Here is a 25,096-nt window from a genome sequence, read left to right as displayed (position 1 = left end):
AAAACTTAATGAGGGGTATTGCTTGGAATTGAGGTGAGTCCAAGAAAAACAAGAATAAGTAGAACACAGAGTGACTAAGGGATAATGAAGGTATCCCCAGCAGGTGACAGGATTTATTGTTTGGGGTGAAAGCTTTTTAACAACACCCAAATAGAAAGTAATTTCTAAATCCACTTTTACAAAGATAAATGAGGTGATCAATTCTTCCAAAACTTTCAAGGTCTCTATCATCATGGGGAATTCTTCTTAGTCCAGAATTAGCACAATGTACATATTTATATATTGTTGGTTTTGTTTTTATTCAGCAGCTTCCACAAGGACAAGTATTACATCAACTGCCTCATTTAGACATGGCTGCCTTTGGACTAGTTAGTTTTATTCTTCAGAGTATCTATCTCCCCAAATATCTCTCTCTCTCTCTCTCTCTCTCTCTCTCTCTCTCTCTCTCTCTCTCTTTGTGTATGTATATATATATATATATATATATATATATATATATATATATATTGCTGGTGATTGGAGCAATCACTGGTGCTAAGAGAAAAGTTCGAATCAGGTATAAACTAGAGGCAAACTGGGTTGGGAGCTAGATTCTTTGAAATGTCAAGATCTAAGGGTCATAAACAGATAGAAACAAGGGAGTGGAGGAGAGATTTCAAACTTTCATTTCAAGAAAAATTTGTCTTCTCACAGGAATTAAGCTAAGAAGGAAGAAAGGAAGGAAGGAGGGAAAGAAGGAACCAAAAAATTAAATATAATTCTAGTTTGTAGAAGAAAAGATTCAGGGGGGAGAGAGAGAGTGGTAGCTATCTTCAAGTATTTAAAAGGCTGTCATGTGAAACAGGGATTAAACTTCTTCTGTTTGGTCTCAGAATAATGACTGAAGGTTATAAAGAGATTGATTTGGGCTTGGGATCAGGAAAAGCTTCCTAGCAATTAGAGCTATCACAAAGTGGAATAGGCTCCCTGGATAAATAGTGATTTCCCTCTCTTTGGAGGTCTTCGAGCAGATGCTGGATAGCACTTTGTTAGTCATGTTATAATGAGGATTCTTTTATGTATGGATAGGACTAAATATCTGTTGAGTTCCCTTCCAGCTTTCAAATTTTCTGATTCTGTGTATTTTTCTTCTGGATCAAAGGAAATCAGTGAAGAGTTAAGAATTTTAATGAGAAACTGGATACAAGTTATATTTCAACATTTTCTCAGATCACTGAATAAGGGACAATTAGCCAATTTGTGATAAATTTATAAAATATTATACGAAAATGACTTTGCATTTTAAGTCCTAGACTAAATCAAGACTAACCTGTGCCAAAGCCTTAAGATCAGCAAGGTCCTTGGCATTAATATTCAACTATTTACTTATCCTCCTCCTCTTCCCAGGGAGGGGATAAATGCTTTAGTATAAGAGGATGCGCTTTCATAGTATGGTTAACTGACAGTATCAGCTGACAGTTCCTTTTCATGGGGTGGGGCATATCTAATTCCATCTATATTGGGCTTCTACTTACTCAATTACTTGTCCCCATCTTTCTATCTTATTCACAGTGACAATGATATTGGTTCTATTCCCTTCATCTATCAACAATTTAGTAAAATTGTTTAAAAAAAAAAAAAGGAAAGAAGGTTTGCTTGAAATGAAATAGTCTTATTGTATCCATGCTGACCCTTACTTAATCAATGACTCAATCATCCAATAACTATTTATAAGTGCCTGCCATGAGCCAATCAGTCATTGTGTTATTCTCTGAAAATACAGAAACAAAAGGGCCAGGCCTCTAAAAATTTACATTCTATAGATGGGAATCCTACATATGCAAATATATACAAAATAAACACAAGAATTTTGGGGGGGGGCTGAAAATCATGAAAACTTTAATATATATAGAAGATAGTGTTTGAGTTTAGCCTTAGAGGAAACTAGGCACTCTAAAAGGCAAGTATGAGGAAAAGGTACATTCCAGTCATGGGGGACGGCTATTGCCAAGGCAGAGAAATAAGAGATGGAGTGCTGAATATGAAGAACAGTAAGAAATCCAGTTTGACTAGATCATAAAGTATATGAATGAGAGTAACATATACTAACGCTGAAAAAGTAGATTGGAACCAAGTTGTTAAGTGTTTCAAATACCAAATAGGGGAGTTTATATTTGATGCTAAAATAGGGAGCCATTGAAGTTTATTCAATATATGCATAACAGAGTCAAACCTGCATTTTAGGAAAACTCACTTTGGCAGCTATGTAAAGGAGAGAATTGAAGTGGGGAGAGAATAATCACTTGCCTTTCTAAATGCTCACAAACTATACCTTTAATAATAGGTTCTCAAATTGTATAGAATCATAAGCCTTAGAAGTGGGAAAGCACCTGGGGAAGCTAGTATAGTAGATAGAGCACCAGCCTTGGAGTCAGGAGGATCTGAGTTCAAATTCAGTTTCAGGTACTTACTAAGTTGTGTGATTCTGGACAAATTACTCAAACTTGATTCCCTTCCCCCACCCCTCAAAAAAAAAAAAAGAAAGAAATAGAAGTAACGACTGCAATCATCAAATTTCATCCCTTTCATTTTAAAAATGAGGAAACTAATATGATAAAAAGTGAATTTTTTTAACATCAAAGAAACATTTTATTTTATAGTTGGAAAAATCCATTTTCCTGATTTTTTTTCTGATTTTATGTAGTGAAGAATGAAAACTTAAAATCAGCTATCAGTAACCAAAAGGTGTAAGGAAGGTGACAGGACTGGACTGAACAGACTAGCAGGAAGAATAAGTATGTATCTTGTTCAGAGAAAGAGGGCAAGACTTGGGTGGCAACTGTAGGAGTGAGTAAAGGTAGGTTTATTAGATTTAAACACTGACTCTCCTATCTTCTGACTCATCCCCTGGTCACTCTGAAGTTTTGGTGAAGCTTCAGAGATGATTTAACATGAATCACTAAAAATGACTGTCTTTCAAGTGGCATTCTCCATATTGGATGAGAGGAGTAACTTAAGCAGGAATGCAAAAAGTTCATTGCTTTAACATTGTTGTCCTCTGAAGCTATCCATTTTCTTTTGCTCTTCTGTCTACCTTAGCCTCTCATCTGTCATTTTCCCAGTTGCCTTTTTGACTGGTCCCTCATTTGCCTGCTCCTTTTCTCAATCCCCTCTCCATTTCTCATCTTACTCCTTTATTGTTTAGAAGTCAAAAGTTTAGAACTTTTGACTAGAAAGAGAAGAAAAGCAATAATATAATAAAAACTGTACAGATGGATATGTCTATCCATGGATCCACTTATGCATAAAGTAGTGGGGCAGGGAGTGGTGTGAGTGAGTATGGGGAACTGTTGAGTCCTGGCTCAGAGTTGGTATGTATTTCCAGAGACCTTAATGACAAGGCAATAGTTTAGTTGGGATTCTGCTATTGTCACATATCAGCAGGGGAGTGGCTCCCAGGGCAAGTTGCCAGTGAATTCAGAAAAAAGTGGTGCAGCTTTTGTGGGAAGAGCCTGCTAGGTTTGTGGCAATCACCTACTCCTAGTTGAGATGTTCTATAAGGGTGAGACCCAGAGATCAGCTGGGGCAATTCTCCGTTGTCAAAATACTTAAAAGTTCCCAGGGGAAGAAGAATGCATTCTGAGTGACATTTTCCTGAGAGAAAGCAGGATTTCAAAATCTGAATCCTGAAGTTCCTTTCAACATGGATTCAAGAAGTCTTTCCCATTTGGGTCCCAAATACCTCTATGTTAGTCTCTGGGACTTTGAAGCAAGGACAGAGGATGAATTGAGCTTTCAGGCTGGGGATCATTTTTATGTAACAGAGAAGAAGGAAGATTGGTGGAAAGCCACGAAGCTTGATGCTGCTGGAAGGAGCTTGGGAGAAGGCTATGTCCCTCACAATTATTTAGCTGAAGAAGAGACAATGGAGACTGAACCGTAAGTAGGACCCATCAGAGGGCAGGATCCTGGGCTCATTCATCTCCTAGAATGTTACATTTATTGCTTGTGGATCCCATTCTGGGAAATAGCTTCCAGTGGAGCCCTTAGTTACTTCTTTAGCATTGATAATAGGGTTTAGGATCATAAGAGCAAGATCACAGATATAGTACTTGAAAGGCCATATTACAGATGAGGAAACTGAGTATTAGGGACATCCATAGTCATACAAGAAGTAAACATCAGAGAAAGGATTTGAATTCAGGACCTCTAATTCCAGAGCTAGTGCTTTGTTTCCATAACTATCAATCCCAGAGAAATGGATTGAGTTCCACTAAAAATCCTGGAGTATCTTAAAGGAAAAGCCAGAGAAAATCTGAAAGCAGTTGTAGTGATCTTCAGACACTTCCTTGGCACTTATTTTCAAAGCTGGTTTATTCCAAGTGGAAAAGGGTTCAGGCATCCCAGTCTGGTAATTTGCTATTCTTCTTGGTTACTTTCTGCCATCCCAAGGAATTACTTTGCAAATTGCTGCATAACACTTGACACTACTGTGGGTACCTCAAAGAGTCTGTTTTTCCCTTTATCAGTATAGATTATGACTCCTCTTTGCTTCAATGAACAGCTTAAACAATTGAACTGGTCATAGAAATTTATCAATGCCATCATTATAGTACCATTACTGACTTGTTTGCAGCCCAATTCTCTTTGGTATAAAAAGAAATGAGGATTTAAAAAATAAGTCTGATAGTCTTTTTCACAAGAGGCAATATATAGATGGTAGAACTAGATCTAAGAGGACCTGAGTTCAAATCCTACTTCTGATTATTTATTAACTGTGTGACCATAGACAAATCACTTAACTTCTCTGAACTATAGATAAGACCCCATGTTAAAATCATCTGTTTCACAGTGCAAAGTGTCTGATTCTTCTAGGACTTAATCATTATTTATAGTTTTGTACTTGAGATGGAGGAGTTGGGGCACTAGCTTTGGGAATTCCTTGTTCAGAGAAGAATGTGTGGGGGCCACTGACTCTACTCTTATAGTCATTCAGCCCTGATGGCTCAAGCTGTCCTTGGGGAAGGACAAGACAGAACCACTTGGTATTAATTTCTGAATAGGGGCAGCTTGAGACAGAAAGAAATCCTGCTTTGATTTTTCAAAATCCAGAGAAAGAAGGACATTGCAGGACTCACTTTCAGAACAACCACAAACTGGAATCTCAACCTAGTTAGTGGGAGGAGGGAAATAGTGTTGCAATACCTTCCAGCTCTGTAGGGTGGAGGAGAGGTGGGGAAGGCTGTATTGCTAAACACACACAGCTGGACTGGTGGGTGTGTACTCCTGAATTTTCCCCTCCTACATGGCTTCTTCAGATCTTCTGAGGAGTCAGTGTACCTCTGTCAGGAACAGACTGATGAAGAATGCTGGCCCAGCTAAAGTGTCCCCAAATTAATTAGCAAATGAGAAGTTGGACAATTGAATTTGTGTTGTATAATTTCATGAACTACAACCATAGTTTGGAGATGAGACCTTGGAACAAAATAAGTTTCCTTCCTCCTTTCCCATTTTCCTCTCTTGCGCCCTCTAGTGAATATGTATACCCAGAGAACATCTGTGATCTGAGTTATGATTTCTTTATGACTCTTGGCATCAATAGTTTTCTCTAACTGATTGAACATTTATGAAAGAAACTCACGTGGACAGTTTGCAGACACTGCTCCTGGAGACGGTTGAATTCCTTCCACTCTCAGGGAATAGGGGATATCAGAAAGAAGTGAGAATCTCCATTAAATTGGTCTGGAATTAAGAGCTGAATAACTATGCAATTAGTTCCATCCAAAGAGCTCAAGAAGGAAGCCCCAGAAAGTAAAAGACTGGTGGGATAAATGTACTGAGACTGTGAAACCCAGTATATTCCCCCAAGTTGATGACCCCAAAATCATACTTTGGGATTATTCCTGAGCCTTGAAGACTAGTGATATATCTTAAGGGGCTAGTAGCTAAGAGAACAACACTCACATTCAGGATATATATGTTAGTACTTTCCCAACTCTAAGTCCCAAACCCCATGTATCAGGAGCACTTTTTACTCCTCCTTACTGTCCCTGTCTCACTGATTCTGTGCTAAAGGTCAGTTTTGGTAACTATAATTTTTCAATCATGTCCCCTTGGAGTACAATCTATTCCAGAAGTTATGTGGTTTTGGGGTAATTATTTAATATAATTCAAGTTTTCTTTTCTCCCTAGATTTGCCCTAACGTACTCTTGCTGTTTCAGCTTATATGGGGTTGTGGGAAGTGAAGGGTGTAGATAAAATCACTCTATGTGGTACTGTTCCTGGGCCCAACTCAGGCCAAAGGTAGAATTTGGTGATCAGTGGTGAACAATGATACATACTGGCTAAATTAGATTGAATTTATGTAAACTTCTTTCAACAGAGCCACTGCTGCTGTCCCTTCTACCCTGTAAGCCACCAGGATTTATCCTGGGCTGTTATTTTACCATTCTATGAATATAGCTTAATGGATGAAGGATCAAAAAGCCCTCACTCAGAGGGAACACAAATAACTTTTCTGTGAACCAGGACATCTCTGGGGATTTAGTGTTAGGAGCACTCTATTTTCATTTCTCTCTTTCAGATGGTTTTTTGGGCAGATCTCTCGTTCAGAAGCTCTGCATAGACTCCTTGCAGGAGAAAATGGAACTGGTACCTTCCTTATAAGGATCAGTGAGAAGACAGGAGCAGACTATGTTCTCTCAGGTAAAACTCTCTCCTTTTTCTGATAGAACAGGTCACCGACTTGCTGACTTCCTTCTGAAAGTCTGCAGAATTTTATTTGACCCTTCCATTTGTTATTTGACTTGGGGCATTACCACTACCCCAAACTACCTCTCCTTTTACATCTTTACCACCCCATCCCAACCTCATTAATGGGAAGTATTATCTTGATCAGACAGGATTTTTCTCCCTCCCACTAATGGTAAAATCTAGGACAAATGTTTCCCAAGACAAAATGGGGCTTCCTTAAGCATGGTACAGACTCAGATAATGTGTTATGCTGGGAAGAATATAGGGCTTGAGCAACTTAAATCTTGGCTTCCTAACCATGTGACTTTAAGCAAATTGTTCCGATATTATGAGCCTCAATTGCCCACCCTCTCTCTTCCAGCTCTACCTAATAATCTATGAGTCTCATATTGCATAGGATTTGGAGTCAGGGACCAAAGTTCAGATCCTGATTTTTAAATTTAACATATCTGTGAAGTTGGACAAGTCATCTTGTCTCCCTTGACCTTAGTTTCCCCATTTATAAAATAAGGAGGTTGCACTTAATTATAGAGGTCACTGAAATAGAACTGAAGGAAAACATAAAATCCTGCTAAGTGGAGCTACTATCAATATTTGCTACTCAATTGGGCCCTAACAATCTCAAGGCAATATTACTCCTCTCTAATTGTTTCCCTATTGCATTTAGGACAGTAGTGGTCATTCCAAACCTTTTCTTTGTCTTTAAGCTTCCTCTCTATGTCTTCTCTCCTAAGGACCTCAATTCATACTTTATTGGAAAAAAAAAAATTGAGGCCATTTGCTGAGAGCTCCTTTTCTCTTCCTCTTGATCTTATCTTTCTAATAACACCACCCACTATCTCTTTCTTTATTCCCAGATGAGATAATAAGGGAGCTCTTCTCTTTGCCAAGGCTAACCTTACTGCATGCTTCCTTTATCTCCTTCCCTCCCATCTTATCCAGTAAATTATCCCCACTCTCTAATCTTACATCTCTCCCTATCTTTTGGTTCTTTCTTTGTTGTCTACAAACTTTCCCAAGTCTCTCCGCTCCTTTAAACCCTGACTAGATAATGCCATGTTTATTAGCTATCATCTAGATCTCTTCTATCTCAGCTAACCTCCTTGAAAGAATAATTTACAACAGGTATTTCCATTTCCTTTCCTCTCACTCCCTTCTAAGCCTTCTGTTATCTGGCATTCAATTTTATCATTCAAATGAAACTACTCTGGCTGTCAAAGTTACCAACTGCTAATCTTGACCCTCATCCTTTTTGGCCTTTCTGCCACATTTGATATTGTTGACTACCTTTGCCTCCTGAATATTCTTTCCTGGTTTCCATCCTACCTAGCTAATCTCTTTTCAGTCTCTTCTATGTTTTTATCCTTGTCATGCCTGATAAAGGTAGGCGTCCCTCAAGGCTTTTCTTTGGATCTTGTTCTGTTTTTTTCTCTATACTTTCTCACTTATTCATCTCATTAGCTTCAATTATCATCTCTTGTGGAAATGATTTCAATGCTATATATCCTGCTCTGAGTTCTCACCTGAGTTCCAGTCTTATCTCAACTATATTAACTATGAAATACCATATAGATTTCTCAAACTCATGTTCAAAACATAACTTAGTTTCTTTCCCTTAAACCTTTTCTCTCTTCTGAACTTCTCTTTTGCAGTGAAGGGAGACCACCTTTCTCTCTGTCACCCAGGCTTTCATCGTCCTCATCTGGCCATCATCCTCAACTCCTCCTTTTCTCTCACAGTCACTCTTCCCAGTCTATCAAAAAAATCTGTTGCCAAATGTTGTATTTCTTTCTCTACACTATTTCTCACATGTTCCCTTTTCTCTGCTCACACAGCAACAACATTAATTCAGGTCCTTGGATGGCTGCAATAGCCTTAAAATTGTTTTCTCTTCCCCAAATATCTCCCCATCCCAATACTTCTTCCTTTTGACTGGCAAAGCATTTTTTAAAAAAAAATTCAGATCTGACTATGTCAGCTCACTGATTAATAAACTCCAGTAGCTCTCTATTATCTTACCAAGTGCAAAATCATCTGTTTGGCATTTGAAGGTCTTTACCACCTGGCCTTATCCTACTACTCCAATTTTCTTACTCTTCTCTATCACTCTACCCTCTAGCCATGTTTTCCACTTTGCTATTTCTTGATCAACACTACATCTCCAGTCTCCAAGCTTTTGCAATGGCTGTTTCCCAACCATAATATGTTCTCCCTCCCAAATTCTCTCTTGACTCTTAGAATCCCTAACTACTTTTAAACTTATATTGAACACCACCTTATCCAGGAGGCTTTTTCTGGTTTTCCCAGCTGCTAATGCCACCCACCCTACCATCTATCTATTCTCTATTTATCTCATATGTTCTGGCTAGTGTATGTTATACCCCTCTATTAGAATGCAAGATTCTTGAGCACAGAGACTATTTTTGCTTTTTCTTTGTATCTCCAGCATTGAACATAGTACCTGGTACATAGGAAATATCTATTAAATGTTTGCTTGATAATGATCACTAAAGTTCCTATCAGCTCTAAATTTGTGATCCTCTGAATCTATGCTCACTTTAAGCTTCTGAGTGTTAAACAAAACAAAAACTGCTTAGGACCAGTTGAAAAGTGAGATCTAGGCAGTCATTTTACTTTTTTTTTTTTTTAATTTAATAGCCTTTTATTTACAGGTTATATGTATGGGTAACTTTACAGCATTGACAATTGCCAAATCTCTTGTTCCAATTTTCCCCCTCTTTCCCCCACTTCCTCCCCAAGATGGCAGGATGACCAGTAGATGTTAAATATATTAAAATATAAATTAGATACACAATAAGTATACATGACCAAACTGTTATTTTGCTGAACAAAAAGATTCAGACTCTGAAATATTGTACAATTAGCCTGTGAAGGAAATCAAAAATGCAGGTGGGCAAAAATATGGGGATTGGGAATTCAATGTAATGGTTCTTAGTCATCTCCCAGAGTTCTTTCGCTAGGCGTAGCTGGTTCAGTTCATTACTGCTCCATTGGAAATGATTTGGTTGATCTCATTTAGGTTGTCATTTTAACCTTGGTGTCTTATTTGATTAAATATGTTGGGTATTCCCTAATTTCTAAGAAGGGGAGCTAAGAAGCACAGTAAATAGACCATTTGCCCTGGAATCAGGAAGAGTTATCAAATCTGGCCTTAGATATTTACTAGCTTTGTGACCATGGGAAAATCACTTAATCCTGTTTGCCTCTGTTTCCTCATCTATAAAATGAGCTAATCACTCTAGTATCTTTGTCCTGTCTTTAATCAAAAGGGGTTACGGAGTGGACATGACTGAATAATAATAAAATTCCAAGGAAGCTTTGGCATCTCCCATGCTTAACTTACATTCAAAATAAAATTAATTCAAGAGATTGTAGGAAGATCATAGACTGTGTACAAAGGAAGCTGGGAGGTCAGAGAGCAGAAGGAAGAACATGCCAAGCATGAGGAACTATTCGTATGAAGTTGAAAAGGCAAGATGTAGAATGTTACATGTAAGGAGAAATTAGCAGAACAGATTGAAAAGAATAGAGAGAATGGAAAGGAAAAATATAAATTAAGACTGGAAAAATAGGTAGAAGCCAAATTATCCCAAACTGAGTGTTTTGTATTTTATCAGAGAGGCAATAGGAAGCTAGTGAGAGTCATTAACTTTTTTTTAAATAGGAGGTACCATAATTAGATCTCTGTTTTAAGAATAAAAATTTGGCAGCTAGGTGGGAGATGGAATCCTATCTGTGACATTGGCCCTGCTTTCCTATAGCAACCTTTTGTCTCAGCATAATAATAAAGACAATATGAACTAAAATATATTCATAATCTGAAAATTATGGAGAAGTTAAAAGCCAATTCATTTGGAACCTGAAAGAGAAGCTTCAGTTTCTTCACATTTTACTAGGGAACATTCTGTCTCTTCTACATTTTTGAACATAACTTGAAAGGTCTTTCTTTTGATGGCTGCAAAATATATTCCTTCTGAAAAACCTTCCATGGGCACTGATTTGAATTTGAACTTGTCTGCTTGTCCTGGATTTGGGGAGCTTCCAATTTTCAAGAATGACTGTGATGTGTATGTACCTTCTTTTTCTCCTTTTCCCTTTTCTGGATTTCAAAGTTCGGGACAACCAGATTGTAAGACATTACAAGATCTGGAGGAATGCTGAGGGAAGATACCACATGAACTCCGCTGTATCCTTCCCCAGTCTTGTTGGTCTAGTGCAGTATCACAAAAATAAGCCACTGTCCCACGGCCTGAGGCTCACCACACCCTGCTGGAAGGTAAATTGAGGTCTGGATCAGGATTCTGTTCCAACTCTTGCCTGGGAGGACCATCTTCCTCTCCCAGGCTATGACTACCCAGAACAGGCTTTTTTCAGGGACTTTTTGAGAATTTTAGTGGGAAACCCTTTGCCTCTAAGTTTAGCCATTGTGTCACAGACCCTCAATCAGTCCAACTGGATTCACAAACCTTTCCTGAGATGTCCTTTTCATCACTGTTCCCTCCCCACCTGATTCTTAATTGTTTTATGTCTTGTGTTGATGATTTTTTTTGTTTGGTTTGTATTGTAAGTTTCACTTACTGTAATCATGCAAGATCTTTTCTCAATAAAATTTTTCAACTGCAGAGAAAATCTAGAATCAGCTGGTCTTTTAGGATCTCGGAAAGGGGAGGTGGGAATTGTATTGGAAGGGACATGGGGATCTTCATGGCACAAGACTGTTTTGGAGCAAGGAAAGAATTGGGACAGGTGCAGTTGGTGGACTCCCAGAACCTTAGCCATCATCACTCACTTAATCTGGGGACCATTGAAAGACCACCTTTCCTCTCTCATTTTAGGATTCTGGTGGTCTCACCAGGGCCTAATATGGAAGGAGCATGAGGTGGGTGGAAGAATCAACATATTGATTTATTTAGAATTTGATTCTTAAAATCAGCAAGAATTTCCTTTTGTACACAAATGAGGCATCTTCTGAGCTTCTTTTCAGTACTGGAGGTGAGTAATGAAAAGCTAGGCCTTTCTGCCCCTGAGAACTTAGCACACTATTTGGAACCTACTTATAAAACTTTGAGGTTTTATATAAATGCTAGTTATCATTATCTTATCATCATCATCATCATCATCATCATCATTATTCCATTACTAGAAATAGACTCTTCGGAGAGCATCTGGAGAGAAAGACCCATTTCTACCAAGAATAATTAAGTTACTCAAAGCTGGAGGTAGGATAGAGTTCTCTAATGAAATCTTGTTCTTTCATTTAGCGAGAGGGCATTTTAATTTAGAAATTTATGTAAGTAAACATCAATTCTATGCAACAAACATTTTTAAGTGTCCATGAAGTACAGGACAGTTTGCCTGGCACTGGTGATACAATGACAAAAGCAAGACTATCCTTGCCCTCAAAGAGCTTTACCTTCTGTTGCAGTGAGGGTGGATAGTTTCTAACATATATAATTGTTGTTGAGCCATTTTTTGGTCTTGTACAATGTTTTATGACTCCTTGTGAAGTTTTCTTTTTTTTTTTTCCCCATTTTAAATTTTATTTATTTATTTTTTAAATAATAGCTTTTTATTTACAAGTTATATGCATGGGTAATTTTACAGCATTGACAATTGCCAAACCTTTTGTTCCTTTTTCCCCTCCTTCCCCCCACCCCCTCCCCTAGATGGCAGGATGACCAGTAGATATTAAATATATTAAAGTATAAATTAAATACAAAATAAGAATACATGACCAAACCGTTATTTTGCTGTATAAAAAGAATTGGACTCTGAAATATTGTCTTGTGGAGTTTTCTTAACAGAGATACTAGAGTGGTTTGCTTTTCCTTCTCCAGTTCATTTTACAGATGAGGAAACCGAGGCAAACAGGGTTAAATGACTTGCCTTTGGTCACACAGCTAGTAAGGGTCTGAGGCCAGATTTGAACTCAGGAAGATGAATCTTCCTGACACCAGGCCCACTGATCCATTCACTGTGCCATCTAGTTGCCCACAACATGTAGACAGATAAGTAAATGCAAAGTAATTCTAAAGGCCAATAGGGGTGAAGAATATTAATAGCTATGACAATGAAGAGAATCGGGAAGGGTCTTGAGTAAGAGGTTACACATAACCTATATTTTGAAGGAAGCTAGGGCTCCTAAAAGGCAAAGGTGAGTATTCCAGATGGAATACTACTTAGAAAAAGGCAGAGAGGCCAGAGAAGGAATGTCGTGTGTAAATCATTAGACTAATATGAATAGAATGGAGGGAGTACAAAAGGGGAGTAATATGAAGTAAAACTGGAAAGGTTGGTGAAAGTCAGATAGTAAACAACTTTAAATGCAAAGCTAAGAATTTCATATTTTGTCTTACAGCAATAGGGAGTCAGTGAATATTTATGAGTAAAGGTGGGACTTGGAATAATCACTTTGGCAACAGCTTGAATGATGGAATTGAACAGGGAAAGACTGGAAATAGTGAAACCAATTAGGAAGGAACTGCAATAAATGATCAACATCAGAGGTGATAAAGCTTTGAAATGGAATGGCGGCTGCGTGAGTGGAGAGAAGGGACAGTTGGAAGACTGATAGACTGATAGATTTAGAATTGTATGGGATAAACTATTGAGAGAGTTTCTTAAGATTTCATTGACTTGCTCAGGGTCATGTGACTCATCTACATGGGATATGAATAGAAGTGTTTCTGACTTCAAGTCCAGCACTATACTACACCTCCGAAGACAATGTGCAGGTACAATTGGCAAGACTTGGGAACCAAATGGATATGTGGAGTGAGGGAGAGGGGAAGGTTAAGGATAACTCTAAGAAGGTTGCTGGAAATTTGCTAGTTCCCTCAGAAACAGGAAGGTTTAGAGGAAATGGGTAGAAATAGAAGTTCTCATTTGGCCACCTTGAATTTGAGTTGTCAACAGAATATTCAAGTAGAGATATTTAGCAAATAATTGGTATTTTAGGACTAGAATTTAGGAAGGACTCTTTATATTGATTTGGGAATCACTGACATTGAGAAAACAACCCATGGGCTCCACGCATTAAGGGATAAACCACAGAGAGAATAAAAACAGGAATTATTAGGTGCCTATGATGTGAGGTCCTCTATAAATGTGGCTTGCTTGCTTGCCAACAGGATGATATGCTTCTGGGAAGTTGTGATAGTGTAGATGTTCAGGACCTGTTCCAAGTCAGACTAGACTGTTATGGAAAATTTAGACCACATGATAATTGGGTATTCCCCAAATCAAAAAGTACTGCCAAGATGAAAAAATTAATGGTGGCCCTGAGAATTGATTTGCAAGCTGCCTCCTCTTATCACCTTGAGTATGGATGAATATAAGGGAGGGCTCAGCAAAAGTTTATTAAATGGGCTTATTCCATTCAACATCAGAAACTGTTGAATTAGAATCTGGGATTCCAGGATCTGGGTTCCAGGCCTGACTCTACAACTCACTGCCTGTGTAACTTTGAGCAAGTCATTTGTCTTTTCTGGCATTTGATTTTTTTCATCTATAAAATGAGGTTATGAAGTGTCCTAGATAATCCCTAAGGGATTTTCCAGTTTAACATTATGATTCCTTGGTTTCAGAGGAGTCTTGCTCAGCCAGCTTCAGAGTAAGTTCTTAATAATGCTCTCCTCCCTTGGGTGTAACCAGTAACCAGCCTCCAACTTGTTCCTGTGTTTCTATAGCATGAGCCAAAACCATTGCCTCATTGGGATGACTGGGAAAGACCCAGGGAAGAGTTTATCCTGACCAGGAAGCTGGGCTCAGGATACTTTGGGGAAGTCTTTGAAGGATACTGGAAAGAGAAAGTCAAAGTGGCCATTAAGGTCATTGCCAAGGGTAAGTACCATTCTTCTTAGTTGGTGGTCACAATTTAGCCTTGGTTTCTATTTGACCTATAGTGGTATATGGACAGAACTTTCTAGGTATGACATTCTTTTCCACACTAGTTTTCTCACTGTTCTTCCTACTTGTTTCTCCAAATCAGAGAACTTCCAGGGAACCTTTAAGAAAAAGACCCCTATTTGTATCCTTGACCTTATCTTTTCTAGGAGTTCATCCTTTTGATCATTTTGCTTTCATCTTCAATTTCTCTTTATCTATTGACTTCTTTCTCCCTCAGAGGCAACTGAATGGCCCAGGGTCTAGTGCTGTGGGACTACAATCAGGATCTCCTGAATTCGGATCTGATCATAGATATTTATTATCTGTTTAGCTCTGGGCAAGTCACTAAATCTCTGTCTACCCCAGTTTCTTCAACTGTAAAATGGAGATAATAAAAGCACTTATCTCCCTGGATTGTTGTGAGGATCAAATGAGACAATATTTATATGAATCACTTAGCATTGATGGACACAAAGTAGTTGCTGAGTTGATGCTTTCTTTCTTCCTTCCTTAAAAAATTCTTAAATTGACATTGTCATCCTCTTAAACTATCATTCCCCAAATTTGATTCCTTTCAATAGCCAAATTCCCAGAAAAAGTCATCTTCACTTCCTTTCTTTCTTTTCTATAATTCATTGTAATCTAGCTTCTGACCCAAACCACTGCCTGAAACTTCTCTTTCAAGGTTACCAGCAATCTCTTAATTGTGTGTGTTTGTGTGTGTGTGTGTGTGTGTGTGTACATGTACACACACACACACATATAATATGTATTCCTGAGCTTCTTCTACACCTGAATTTTGAAGAGTAAATGTTTACTTCCTTCCTTCAAAATTCTTAAATTGACATTATCATCCTCGTGAACTATCATTCCAAAATTTGCTTCCTTTCAATAGCCAGACTCCCAGGAAAAGGCATCTTCACTTCCTTTCTTTCTTTTCTATAATTCATTGTAATCTAACTTCTGACCTAAACCACTGACTGAAACTTCTCCTTCAAGGTTACTAGCAATCTTTTAATTGTGTATGTGTATGTATATTCTTGAGCCTTTTCTATACCTGAATTTTGAATTTTCTACCTTATCCATATCTAATCAGAAGAAGACGACCTCTACTTCCCTCAGTCTCCTCTGTGCTTGTTGCGAATCTAAAGGGGTCTTACTCCCTACCCCCACCCTATATATTCTCAGTCAAGGACAGGAGGCCAATTTTTCCTCCTCCAGCCTAGTCTACATCCATTCTAAGTCTTGTTAGGGAAACAGGACCTTCTCCTCCCCTACCATCTCACTCAGGCTCATATTTTTTTGTTTGTAATACTTGTATCTTCCTTAAGTGATCTTTTATTTATGACTGAGAGAAAAGCCATTTAAATACCTATGATGGTCCAGACACCGTGCTAGGTATTAGGAACACAAATACAAAAATTAAACATTCTCTCTACTTAGGCATTTATATCCTAATATACACAACATACATATGAGAGTGGTGGCCAGAGAAGAGAATTTTGATGTTGGGAATTAGGTTAATAATGAATGAATGGCACCTTAGGGCTGTACTGTCAGGACCCTTTTGGAAACTATGGTAGCATAGCTCTGATTGCTGTTCCCAATCTAAGAGGTGGAAATCTGGGTAAGATTATGCACATCAAAGCAGGACAGATGAAAAATGTGAACACATAAGACCACAGGATGAATTAAGTGAGATGGTTCTCTCATCATACAGTGGAGTCCCAGAATAGTTTCCTTCTCCCAAGGAGGAACAGGAGTTATTTAACTGTTTATATCTTGTTTCTCCTAGTACAAAGTAAGAATCTTCAGGGTAGAGATTCTCTCTGTGTGTGTGTCTCTGTCTCTGTCTCTGTCTCTGTCTCTGTTTCTCTGTCTCTGTCTCTCTCTCCCTAGTATCTATCACAGAGCCTGACACATGGACAATGTCTAATAAGTGCGTGGTTGATTGAGGAAGATATAGGAGTAAATCTCTGGGTTTTTTTTAGTTCTATATCTAATGATTTACTTTTTTTTCTCTTCTTCCTCGGTTTTTAATAGTATTTTATTTTTCCAAATATATGTAAAGATAATTTTCAACATTCATTTTTGTAAAACTTTGTGTTCCAAAAATTTTTCCCTCTTTCACTTAACCTTCCTTTTCCCCAGGCAGCAAGCAATGTGATATAGGTTAAATATGTGCAATTCTTTTAAATACATTTCCATATTTGTCATGCTGTACAAGAAAAATCAGATAAAAAGGGAAAAAAACTATGAGAAAGAAAAAAAACCCACAAGCAAACACAACAAAAGAAAATAGTGATTCCCTTCTTTGATGGAACTCAATGTAATATCCTCCTTGATTCAGGACTGCTTCTAAGAGGTTCACCCAGAAGGAATCTCTCCCACTTTCCCTGTATAATGTATTTATTCAGGAAGTTTAAATACATTTACTTCATGCTTGTCTTTCTATTTCTGCAGATGACCTGATGCATCAAAACACCTTCTACTCAGAGATTGAAGCCATGAAGAAGCTGCGCCACAAACACATTCTCTCTCTCTATGCTATCTCTTCCATTGGGGATCCTGTCTATATCATTACTGAATTGATGCCCAAAGGAAACCTTCTGGAGCTCCTTAGAGGTAAGAACAGAGGGAGATAGTCAAGGGACCAAGGTTTATCCTATAGAACACTAGAGCTGGGAAATTAGGAACTGATACAATCCACAAAGGTAGCCTATGAGAATGAACTTCTCACTTGACTCAGGAGTCATGTCTTCTTGTCTCTAGTGTTTCCCCACTCACTTAACTGTTTCCTTAACTGTATGTACTCAGAGAACTCTAACTAATCTGAGCTAAAGAGGCAGGGAATGTGAGGAATGGAAAAGATCTCTGATTGTGAACTCAGACTTGGGTTTAAGTCCTGACTCTGCCATTGGGCCCAAGCAAGTCAATCCCCTGTTCTGGGACTTAGTTCCTTCATCTATTACAATTAGAAAATGTGAACTGAATAATTTTAATCTAATATTCTTTGATCTTGATTCTTCTATATACTACATGTGTGACTTTGGACAAATCCCTTTACTCTTCAGGTTTCAATTTTATCTATAAAATGAAGGGGTTGAACCTAATAAACGTTAACTTCCAAATTTTATTATCCTAAGATCCCATGTTCTTGTGATTCCATGAAGAGAAAGGTAGCAAAGTAAGTATTCTCTTCATAAACATTCTTTAATAGATCACAAACCATAAGAGAATGTAAGTTTTGAATTTGCCAGAATTTTTAAATTATCTAATTTTAAGTCCTCTTCACTGGTATGGATGATAAATAATTTACTCCATCCTTCTCTATTGTATTGTGGCCCATTCTTATTATCAACATTTTTCTTTTTTGATTGACCTGGTTGAACAACTATGATAAAGAGTAATAGAGAGATCTTATTCTTTGCCTCTCACAGACCCTAAAGGGGCAAAGCTACCCACCACAGAGCTTGTGGACATAGCATCTCAAATATCAGAAGGCATGTGCTACCTTGAGTCACAGAACTATATTCACCGAGACCTGGCTGCCAGAAACATCCTTGTGGGGGAAAATAACATCTGCAAAGTGGGAGACTTTGGGCTGGCTCGGCTTATCAAGGTAAAAATTTCAGATTCCAAAATCTTCATCTTAAACTTCTTTTCATAGCTAATATACATGAAAACCTTACTTCAGAGAGCTCTTCTCTATTGCTAATTTGGCTATACTCAGGGTCAAATTGTGTTCTTCATGTCCACAGTGTTGTTCATTATAACATGAATGTTACTTCTCTCTCTGGACACTAGTAGTATAAGAAAGCAGGCTGACTCAGGAGTAAAAGGGCTAAGATTTGGTTTTTTTTGCTTTGTCTGGAAAAGTGATTCTAGTTCTTGAAGTCTATGTAGTGATGGAAAGCATGCTTTATTTCAAGTCATATTGTGGTTCAAATCTCAGTCCTGACACTTTGCTACCCGTGTGACCTAGAGCAAGTCACATATGAATCCCAACTTCCTCATTTATAAAGTGAGGGTGTTAGATTAGCTAGCTTCTAAGATCTCTTTTTGCTCTAAATTTATGATCTTATGGTTCCCAACTGATTGGTAGCTGTCCTTAGTGCTGGCCAACTGTGTCTGGGAGCCTGGCTATAGTCACAGGAGATTGAAGTAAGTAATCTTTTTCTCTTTCTCTCTTCCCTATAAATACTCTGTGCTTCAATCAAACTGAACATTGTCTCCCTAATATGACATAGACTTTCCTACTTCCAAGATCTGGCTTACATTTTCCACTTCAAATGGAGTATCCTTCTTCCTACATTTAGCTTATTCAGGATACTTATTGTTCAGTTGTTTCAGTCATGTCCAATTCTTTGTGAGGACATTGGGGATTTCTTGACAAAGATACTGGAGTGGTTTGCCATTTCCTTTTCCAATTCATTTTATAGATGAGGAAACTGAGGCAAACACTGACTTGTCCAGGATCATAGAACTAGTGTCTAAGGTTCAATTTGAATTCCTAAAGTTGAGTTTTCCTGACTCCAGGCCTGACACTCTCTACTGTGCCACTCAATTGCTCATTCAAAAATCTCCCTAACCTTAAAATACTGGTTCACATTTTTCTACTTCTGTAAAGTTTTTCTTGACTTTTCTAGCACAGAGTGATTTCTCCTTCCACTGACTTCTTACAGTATTTATTATCTGTTCCAGGCTTCTGTCACATATAATTGACTGCCTAGTTAACTCTGTGACTTCTACATTTTGTCTGCTCAGCTAGATAGTACACTTCTCAAGGGCAAGAATGATGCTTCTTTACATCTTCACACTTAGTGCAATGCATCTTCAATAAACTGATTCAATTTCATAAGCTTTTATGAAGCACCTACTCTGTATTGTTCCCTGTTCCAGAGAAGATCATTCCTATTCTCATGGAATTTCAGGTTAGTAGAGGAGTATGACAAATAGGGAAATTATTCTAATATAAAGTAGCACAAGCTAAGTATATTAGAGCAATAGGAATAAAGTACTATGTGAAATCAGAGAGGAAATGCCATTCCTAACTGTTATAGAAGGCTTCATTAAATTGGTGCCTTTTGAATTGGTCTTTACAAGATGGGTAGGAATTTACCGAGGCAAAATATAAATTCTGACCTATGAACGTGAACTTGGACAGACTTCAAGAGGTAATGGGGAATAGAAGAGTCTGCCGTGATATGGTTCAAGGGGTTACAAAGAATTGGATATAACTCAATAACTGAACAACAACAAAAGAATTTACTGGGCTGCTGCTAGGGTCAAAGGGTTGATAGGGAAAATATTTAGATATGGAAAACAAAGAGTTGGAGAGAAAGTAAAGTCATAAACAGAAGGTAGTATAAAGTCCAGTTTAGCTGGAACATAATATTCCTGGAAACAAGTAATATGAGATAAACCTGAAAAAGTGATATGGCAGCACCTTTGATGATTATGAAATACTTTGAATGCAGGGAAAAAGTGTCTGAGTTTTCCCCTTCGTAGGTAATAAAGAGCCATGGAAGATATCTGAAGGAAAAAGTGACACAACCAGATATGTATGTAGGGAGACTGGCTGACCCTATATAAGTATCAGCATAAGACCCTCACATAAGCCCTGAAAATCCTCTTTTCCACTAAGGGATGCTAGAAACAGCATTGCCTTATTATTGGTAATATTTCTAAGTTTCTGAAGAGTTTCAAAAAGGTTGTGTCATTTGATTGCCATGTGATCCTTGACAAAGTGGTAGACTGAGCATTATTAAATCTAAATTTTATAGATGAGGAAATTGAAAGACTGAGGAATTGAGAGGATGAGATGTCCTCTAGTCTCTTCCTGCTACATGGTGGAGGGGAGTTCTATACTTTATCCAATTATTCATTCATCAAACACTTAAGTATTTACTATTTGCAAAGCATTGAGGATATAAACATAGTTAGAACAAAGGCCTTGTTCTTAAGGAGTATATGCCCTCATAATTTGTAAATTACTGTTACTCTAGTCCCCAATTCTATTACATATCCTGCTTCCCCTCTCTACCAAACTTTGGTAGTTTTAATGCTATAATACTGAGAGATTTCTGGTTTTTCATAAGTATCAGAACGAATGGGTCCTATAAACAGTAGAAAAAGAAATTAGTCCTCCAGTCTTTGTGGTTTAAAATAGTTTTAAACAATCAGAAAATGGGGGATAATTGGGCTCAGGGACTGTGCTCTATCTCTACTGTGCCATCTAGCTGCCCTGAAAATAACATTCTTTAGGAGAAATTCCATTTCAACTTCTGTGAACAGTTGAATAGCTTTTATGACATTGAAATTCATGTACGGTTTCTGAGAGTATGACACCTGCTGAGATCAGACACAACCTGGGCTAGCTAGGTGGTACAGCAGATAGAATATCTGGAGTTAGGAAGACCTGAATTCAAATCTGACCTCAAACATTTACTGTGCAACTCTGTGCAAGTCATTTAATTTCTATTTTCCTCAGTTTCCTCATCTGCAAAATAGGCATGATAGTAGCACCTATCTCCCAGAGTTTTGTGAATATCAAATGAGATAATTTTAATAAAGTGCTCAAGACAGTATCTGACTCACAATAGGTGCTATAGTAATGCCAGTTATTACCCTCCCTAGCTCACAAAACTTTTGTGTTTACAGGATGATGTTTATCTTTCCTATGCACACAACATCCCCTACAAATGGACGGCACCAGAAGCCCTCTCCTATGGATATTATTCAATCAAATCTGATGTCTGGTCCTTTGGAATTCTTCTCTATGAAATTTTCAGTGGTGGACAGATACCTTATCCAGGTATAGCATTCTATGAACTTTCAACAGGTGGATGGTGGTAGGAGAAGTAGTCCCACATTACAAGTGTCAAGAGTCCCATGAGTGCTTACTTCAGGGAGTCTATAACCTCTGACAAGAGGTCCAAGAAAATAAGGGGAGGGTATTTTTTGAACTCTCAAGGGTGCAGCTCTTGTGAAACAGTCATATCTTCCTAGTCCTTGGTATACGTTCTGCCAAATATTTTAGGAAGCTTAAAGCACAGTATAATTCGCACCTAGTTTCCTTGCCCTCCTTTCTGCCAACAAACTCAGTCTAAAGCCATTGTATAAAGACCAATTTGGGAACATTAGTTCAGGGACCTGGGCTCTGTCTGCCTTAATATGTTGGCTTTAGGCACTTTCAGAATGAAACTAATGACTTTGTTGGGGGCTGTTGGCAGGAAATGCTGCCTTCTTACCCCTTAGATCAACTTTCTACAAATTAACAGCAGGCAAAAATGAATTCTGGACTCTGAGATCCCTAAGGTTATAAACCAAAGGCAAATGGAAGGGCTTTTTTGTTTTTGTTTTTGTTTTGTTTTTTGCCTTAGAATCCAAAGGTCTGGTAGACTCTGTGCCCAGTTACCTCAAATTCCAGAGGAAGAATGGAGTTCAATGAATAATGTTATTTTCCTGGTCTTTCTTAGCTATGAAGATATAAGACCTTGTTTTTCATTTTCCCTCAAAGTCTAAGGATAATCAAAATACTATTTGAGCCTTATTCTCCCTAGTGAGAATATCAATCTTAAACCCTCCTAGAGAGGTTAAGAATTGGTGTGGAGTAATGGACTGATTGACATAGTATTGGGGAAAACCTGAATTCAGATCCCACAGTAGGATCTGATCCATGGGGAATTTTTTAACCTCCTTAGACTTAATAAAACAGAGACAATAATATCTGATTTTTATAAAATGTTACAAAAATGCAGGTAATTTATATTAGATTATTTGCTATCTAGGGGAAGGGGTTGTGAGGAAGAGACAGAAAAATGTAGAACACAAGGTTTTGCAAGGGTAAATGTTGAAAACTATCTTTACATGTATTTTGAAAATAAAAAGCTATTATTATTAAGTTTTTAAAATGCAGGTAATTATTATTCATTAGACCCAGAAATTCTTTAGTTTCTGCATTTGGACCCTTATCCTTTTGCTTTCCTTTTCTTCCTTAGGGATGTCCAATAATGAGACTCACATGAAAGTCTTGGGTGGCTTTCGGATGCTCCGCCCCACAAAGTGCCCACTCTCCATCTATGATCTCATGTATAAATGCTGGAATCTGACTCCAGGAGAAAGACCATGCTTCAAAAGCCTCAAAGAAAAACTCATTAGCTTCACTAATTATGAAAACCCACTCTGAGCCAAGAATCCACCTGAAAAGTATGTTTCCTTATTTACCACCAAACTCTTCTCCCTGGTACTCTGTGACAGCAAGCTCAAAGGTTTGTTCCCCAAGAATAATGAACTTTGGGCATGTAGAAGTGCCATGGGGACTGTTTCTGAAAGCAACGGGGCCCACTTAAAAGAGTATTACTAGACCTTGAGGCAGAAGACCTGAATTTGAATCTGCGCTCCAACACTCACTAGTCGCACAGACTTCCAAGAACTACTCCGTTTCTCTGGGTCTGTTTTCTTCTCTGTAAAATAGGAATAATAATATTCATGCTACCTCTCTCATAGGGTTATTGTGAAGAATTCATCTTTTAAACCTTAAAGTTCTGTGAAAATGTTAGCTGCTGTGTTTGCTGCTGCTCCTTGCTCCAGTGCAAAACAGAAGGTCACTTGAAGGGTACAAATGCACTGGGGTCAGAGCATAGCTGACCATCAAACATGCCAGAAGGCAAAAATAGTTGATTTGTTTCTATTTCATTTACTAAAACTTTGCTGTTAAAAAAAATAAGTAAATTTCATTTACAATGAAACATTAAGAGCTCCTGGACTCTTCTCCAGATAGGCTCTTAAGCTACAGGGGAGACTTATGAGAAGTTCAAGCTTTCTGAGGTTTTCAGTGCCTCTGGTTAAAACTTATTTAGAAGCCATGCAGTGCAGTGAAAATTGTTTGATTAGTGCTAGAGGGGCTCTCATCTTGAGCAAGTCACCTATTCTTTCCAGACTTCAATTTCCTCACTTGTCAAAGAAGGGTTGGATGTGATGACTAAGTCCCTTCTTGCCAAGTTGTAATTGTGCCATACCACATCACTCACTCATATGTGGAAGGGAAAAATTGGTCCTCGGGAGGCAATCTTAGGATAAAATAATAAAGCTGTGCAATGAGGAGAAGAGAAGGAGTCTTAATTCTAGATCACAAGGACTTAAAAAAAAAGAAAAACTATCATCTAAAATTACAATTCAGGCTGTGTCCAATTCAGGCTTTGGTAGGACTGGAGTCTGGGTCTAGGAGCTGATATTTAATGAAACTCCCAGCAACCCTCCTATCAAGTCCTGTTTCCAGCCCTGGCTCTCACTTCCAAAAAACTTGGTTGTCTGTTGATATGCCAGAGAACTACTTGCGAAAGTAATTTTTCTTCTTTGTCAAATGGTTTGTAAACATTGTAGTTCACAAGTTAATAATCTCCTGCCTCTCCATTTTCCAGTGTGTGTGTGGAATAAAACTGTTGGACGGAATGAGGAAAAATAACCTGAATTTGGAGAACAAGAATGTGAATTCAAGTCCTCTGTCATTTATTACATTGTTCAAGTCATATAATTTCTTAGGGCCTCAGTTTCCTCATCTACAAAATGAGCTGACTTCTAGGTTAGGGCTTAAACTTTTTCCACTCTCAGTCTCTTTTCACTAGAGAAATTTTTATGTGACTCCAAATATATAGGTATATGAAATAGGTAAATAAATCAAACATTTAATGATAATCACAACTTTTTTGACCTCCCCACATTGTTACAAGACCCCATATGGGATTGTAAACCACAATTTAAGTCTTTGAAGGTCCTTCGATACCTGTTAAAGATGACAGAGGAAGCTCTCTTGGACCTGATGTTTCTTTGGGATTAGGAATAAACTAAGTAGGCCCTGAACCATATAAGCCATTACCAGGCCTAAAGATGACCCATCATTTGAAGTGTTTTCAACTGGGTACATAAATCTGGATCCAAGCATTACACATCCATTACAGTTTGAATTCTTTTATTCCACTAGTGCAAGTGGGAGAATTGGTTCAAATGGCCCACTGATGATGAAAATATAAGCTTCCAGGTTTCCCATGTCGATTCCTGCCATTGGCCCAAGAGAGCTGAGCTTTCAGTTGGCTCAGATGCCAGCTGCCTGTGCTGAGGCTGGCCAGTGGAGGGAACCCTTCTTTTCCTCCCAGATCCCTGTGCAAGTTATAGGCAGGAGCACATCCTAGTCATTCTCCTACTTGTACTCTCTTTGCCAGAGAACTAAGTTAGTAGGCAGGTCCTGCTAGTGGCTACCTTTATAATCAGAGGCCATTGGTCCCTTTGCTCTTAAGATAGGGTAAACAAAAATGTATAATGAACTAGATCACTCATTCCATTTGGAATACTACAGTCAAGATTAGTTGGACAGGGAGAATGGTCCCCATGCAGGTTCCACTGACCAATGCTGACAGATACCACCTGGTCTCACTCTTAACAATGGCTATTTAT

At 38.1% G+C, this 25,096-nt stretch overlaps 1 protein-coding gene across 1 annotated transcript; it reads left to right on the top strand.

Annotated features, from left to right (window-relative positions):
* Positions 1–3,458: 3,458 nt before the first annotated feature.
* PTK6 (protein tyrosine kinase 6) lies at positions 3,459–24,940 on the top strand. The gene is made up of 8 exons (XM_003757601.3): positions 3,459–3,918; positions 6,564–6,685; positions 10,867–11,030; positions 14,443–14,596; positions 17,105–17,266; positions 18,082–18,263; positions 21,305–21,458; positions 22,645–24,940. The coding sequence occupies exons 1-8, from the start codon at positions 3,683–3,685 to the stop codon at positions 22,830–22,832; spliced, it is 1,362 nt and encodes a 453-aa protein (XP_003757649.1). The 5' UTR covers positions 3,459–3,682; the 3' UTR covers positions 22,833–24,940.
* The last annotated feature ends 156 nt before the right edge of the window (positions 24,941–25,096 follow it).

Source organism: Sarcophilus harrisii, chromosome 2 (genome assembly GCF_902635505.1).
Source record: "Sarcophilus harrisii chromosome 2, mSarHar1.11, whole genome shotgun sequence".
Taxonomy (NCBI): Eukaryota; Metazoa; Chordata; class Mammalia; order Dasyuromorphia; family Dasyuridae; genus Sarcophilus; species Sarcophilus harrisii.
This window is presented reverse-complemented; position numbering and strand designations above follow the sequence as displayed.

Excerpts from the sequence above, each read along its gene's own strand:
- PTK6 (XM_003757601.3), top strand. The coding sequence starts at position 3,683 with ATGGATTCAAGAAGTCTTTCCCATTTGGGTCCCAAATACCTCTATGTT. Across the intron at positions 14,597-17,104 it reads CATTAAGGTCATTGCCAAGG|ATGACCTGATGCATCAAAAC; the intron begins GTAAGTACCATT and ends CTATTTCTGCAG. Across the intron at positions 18,264-21,304 it reads GGCTGGCTCGGCTTATCAAG|GATGATGTTTATCTTTCCTA; the intron begins GTAAAAATTTCA and ends TTGTGTTTACAG.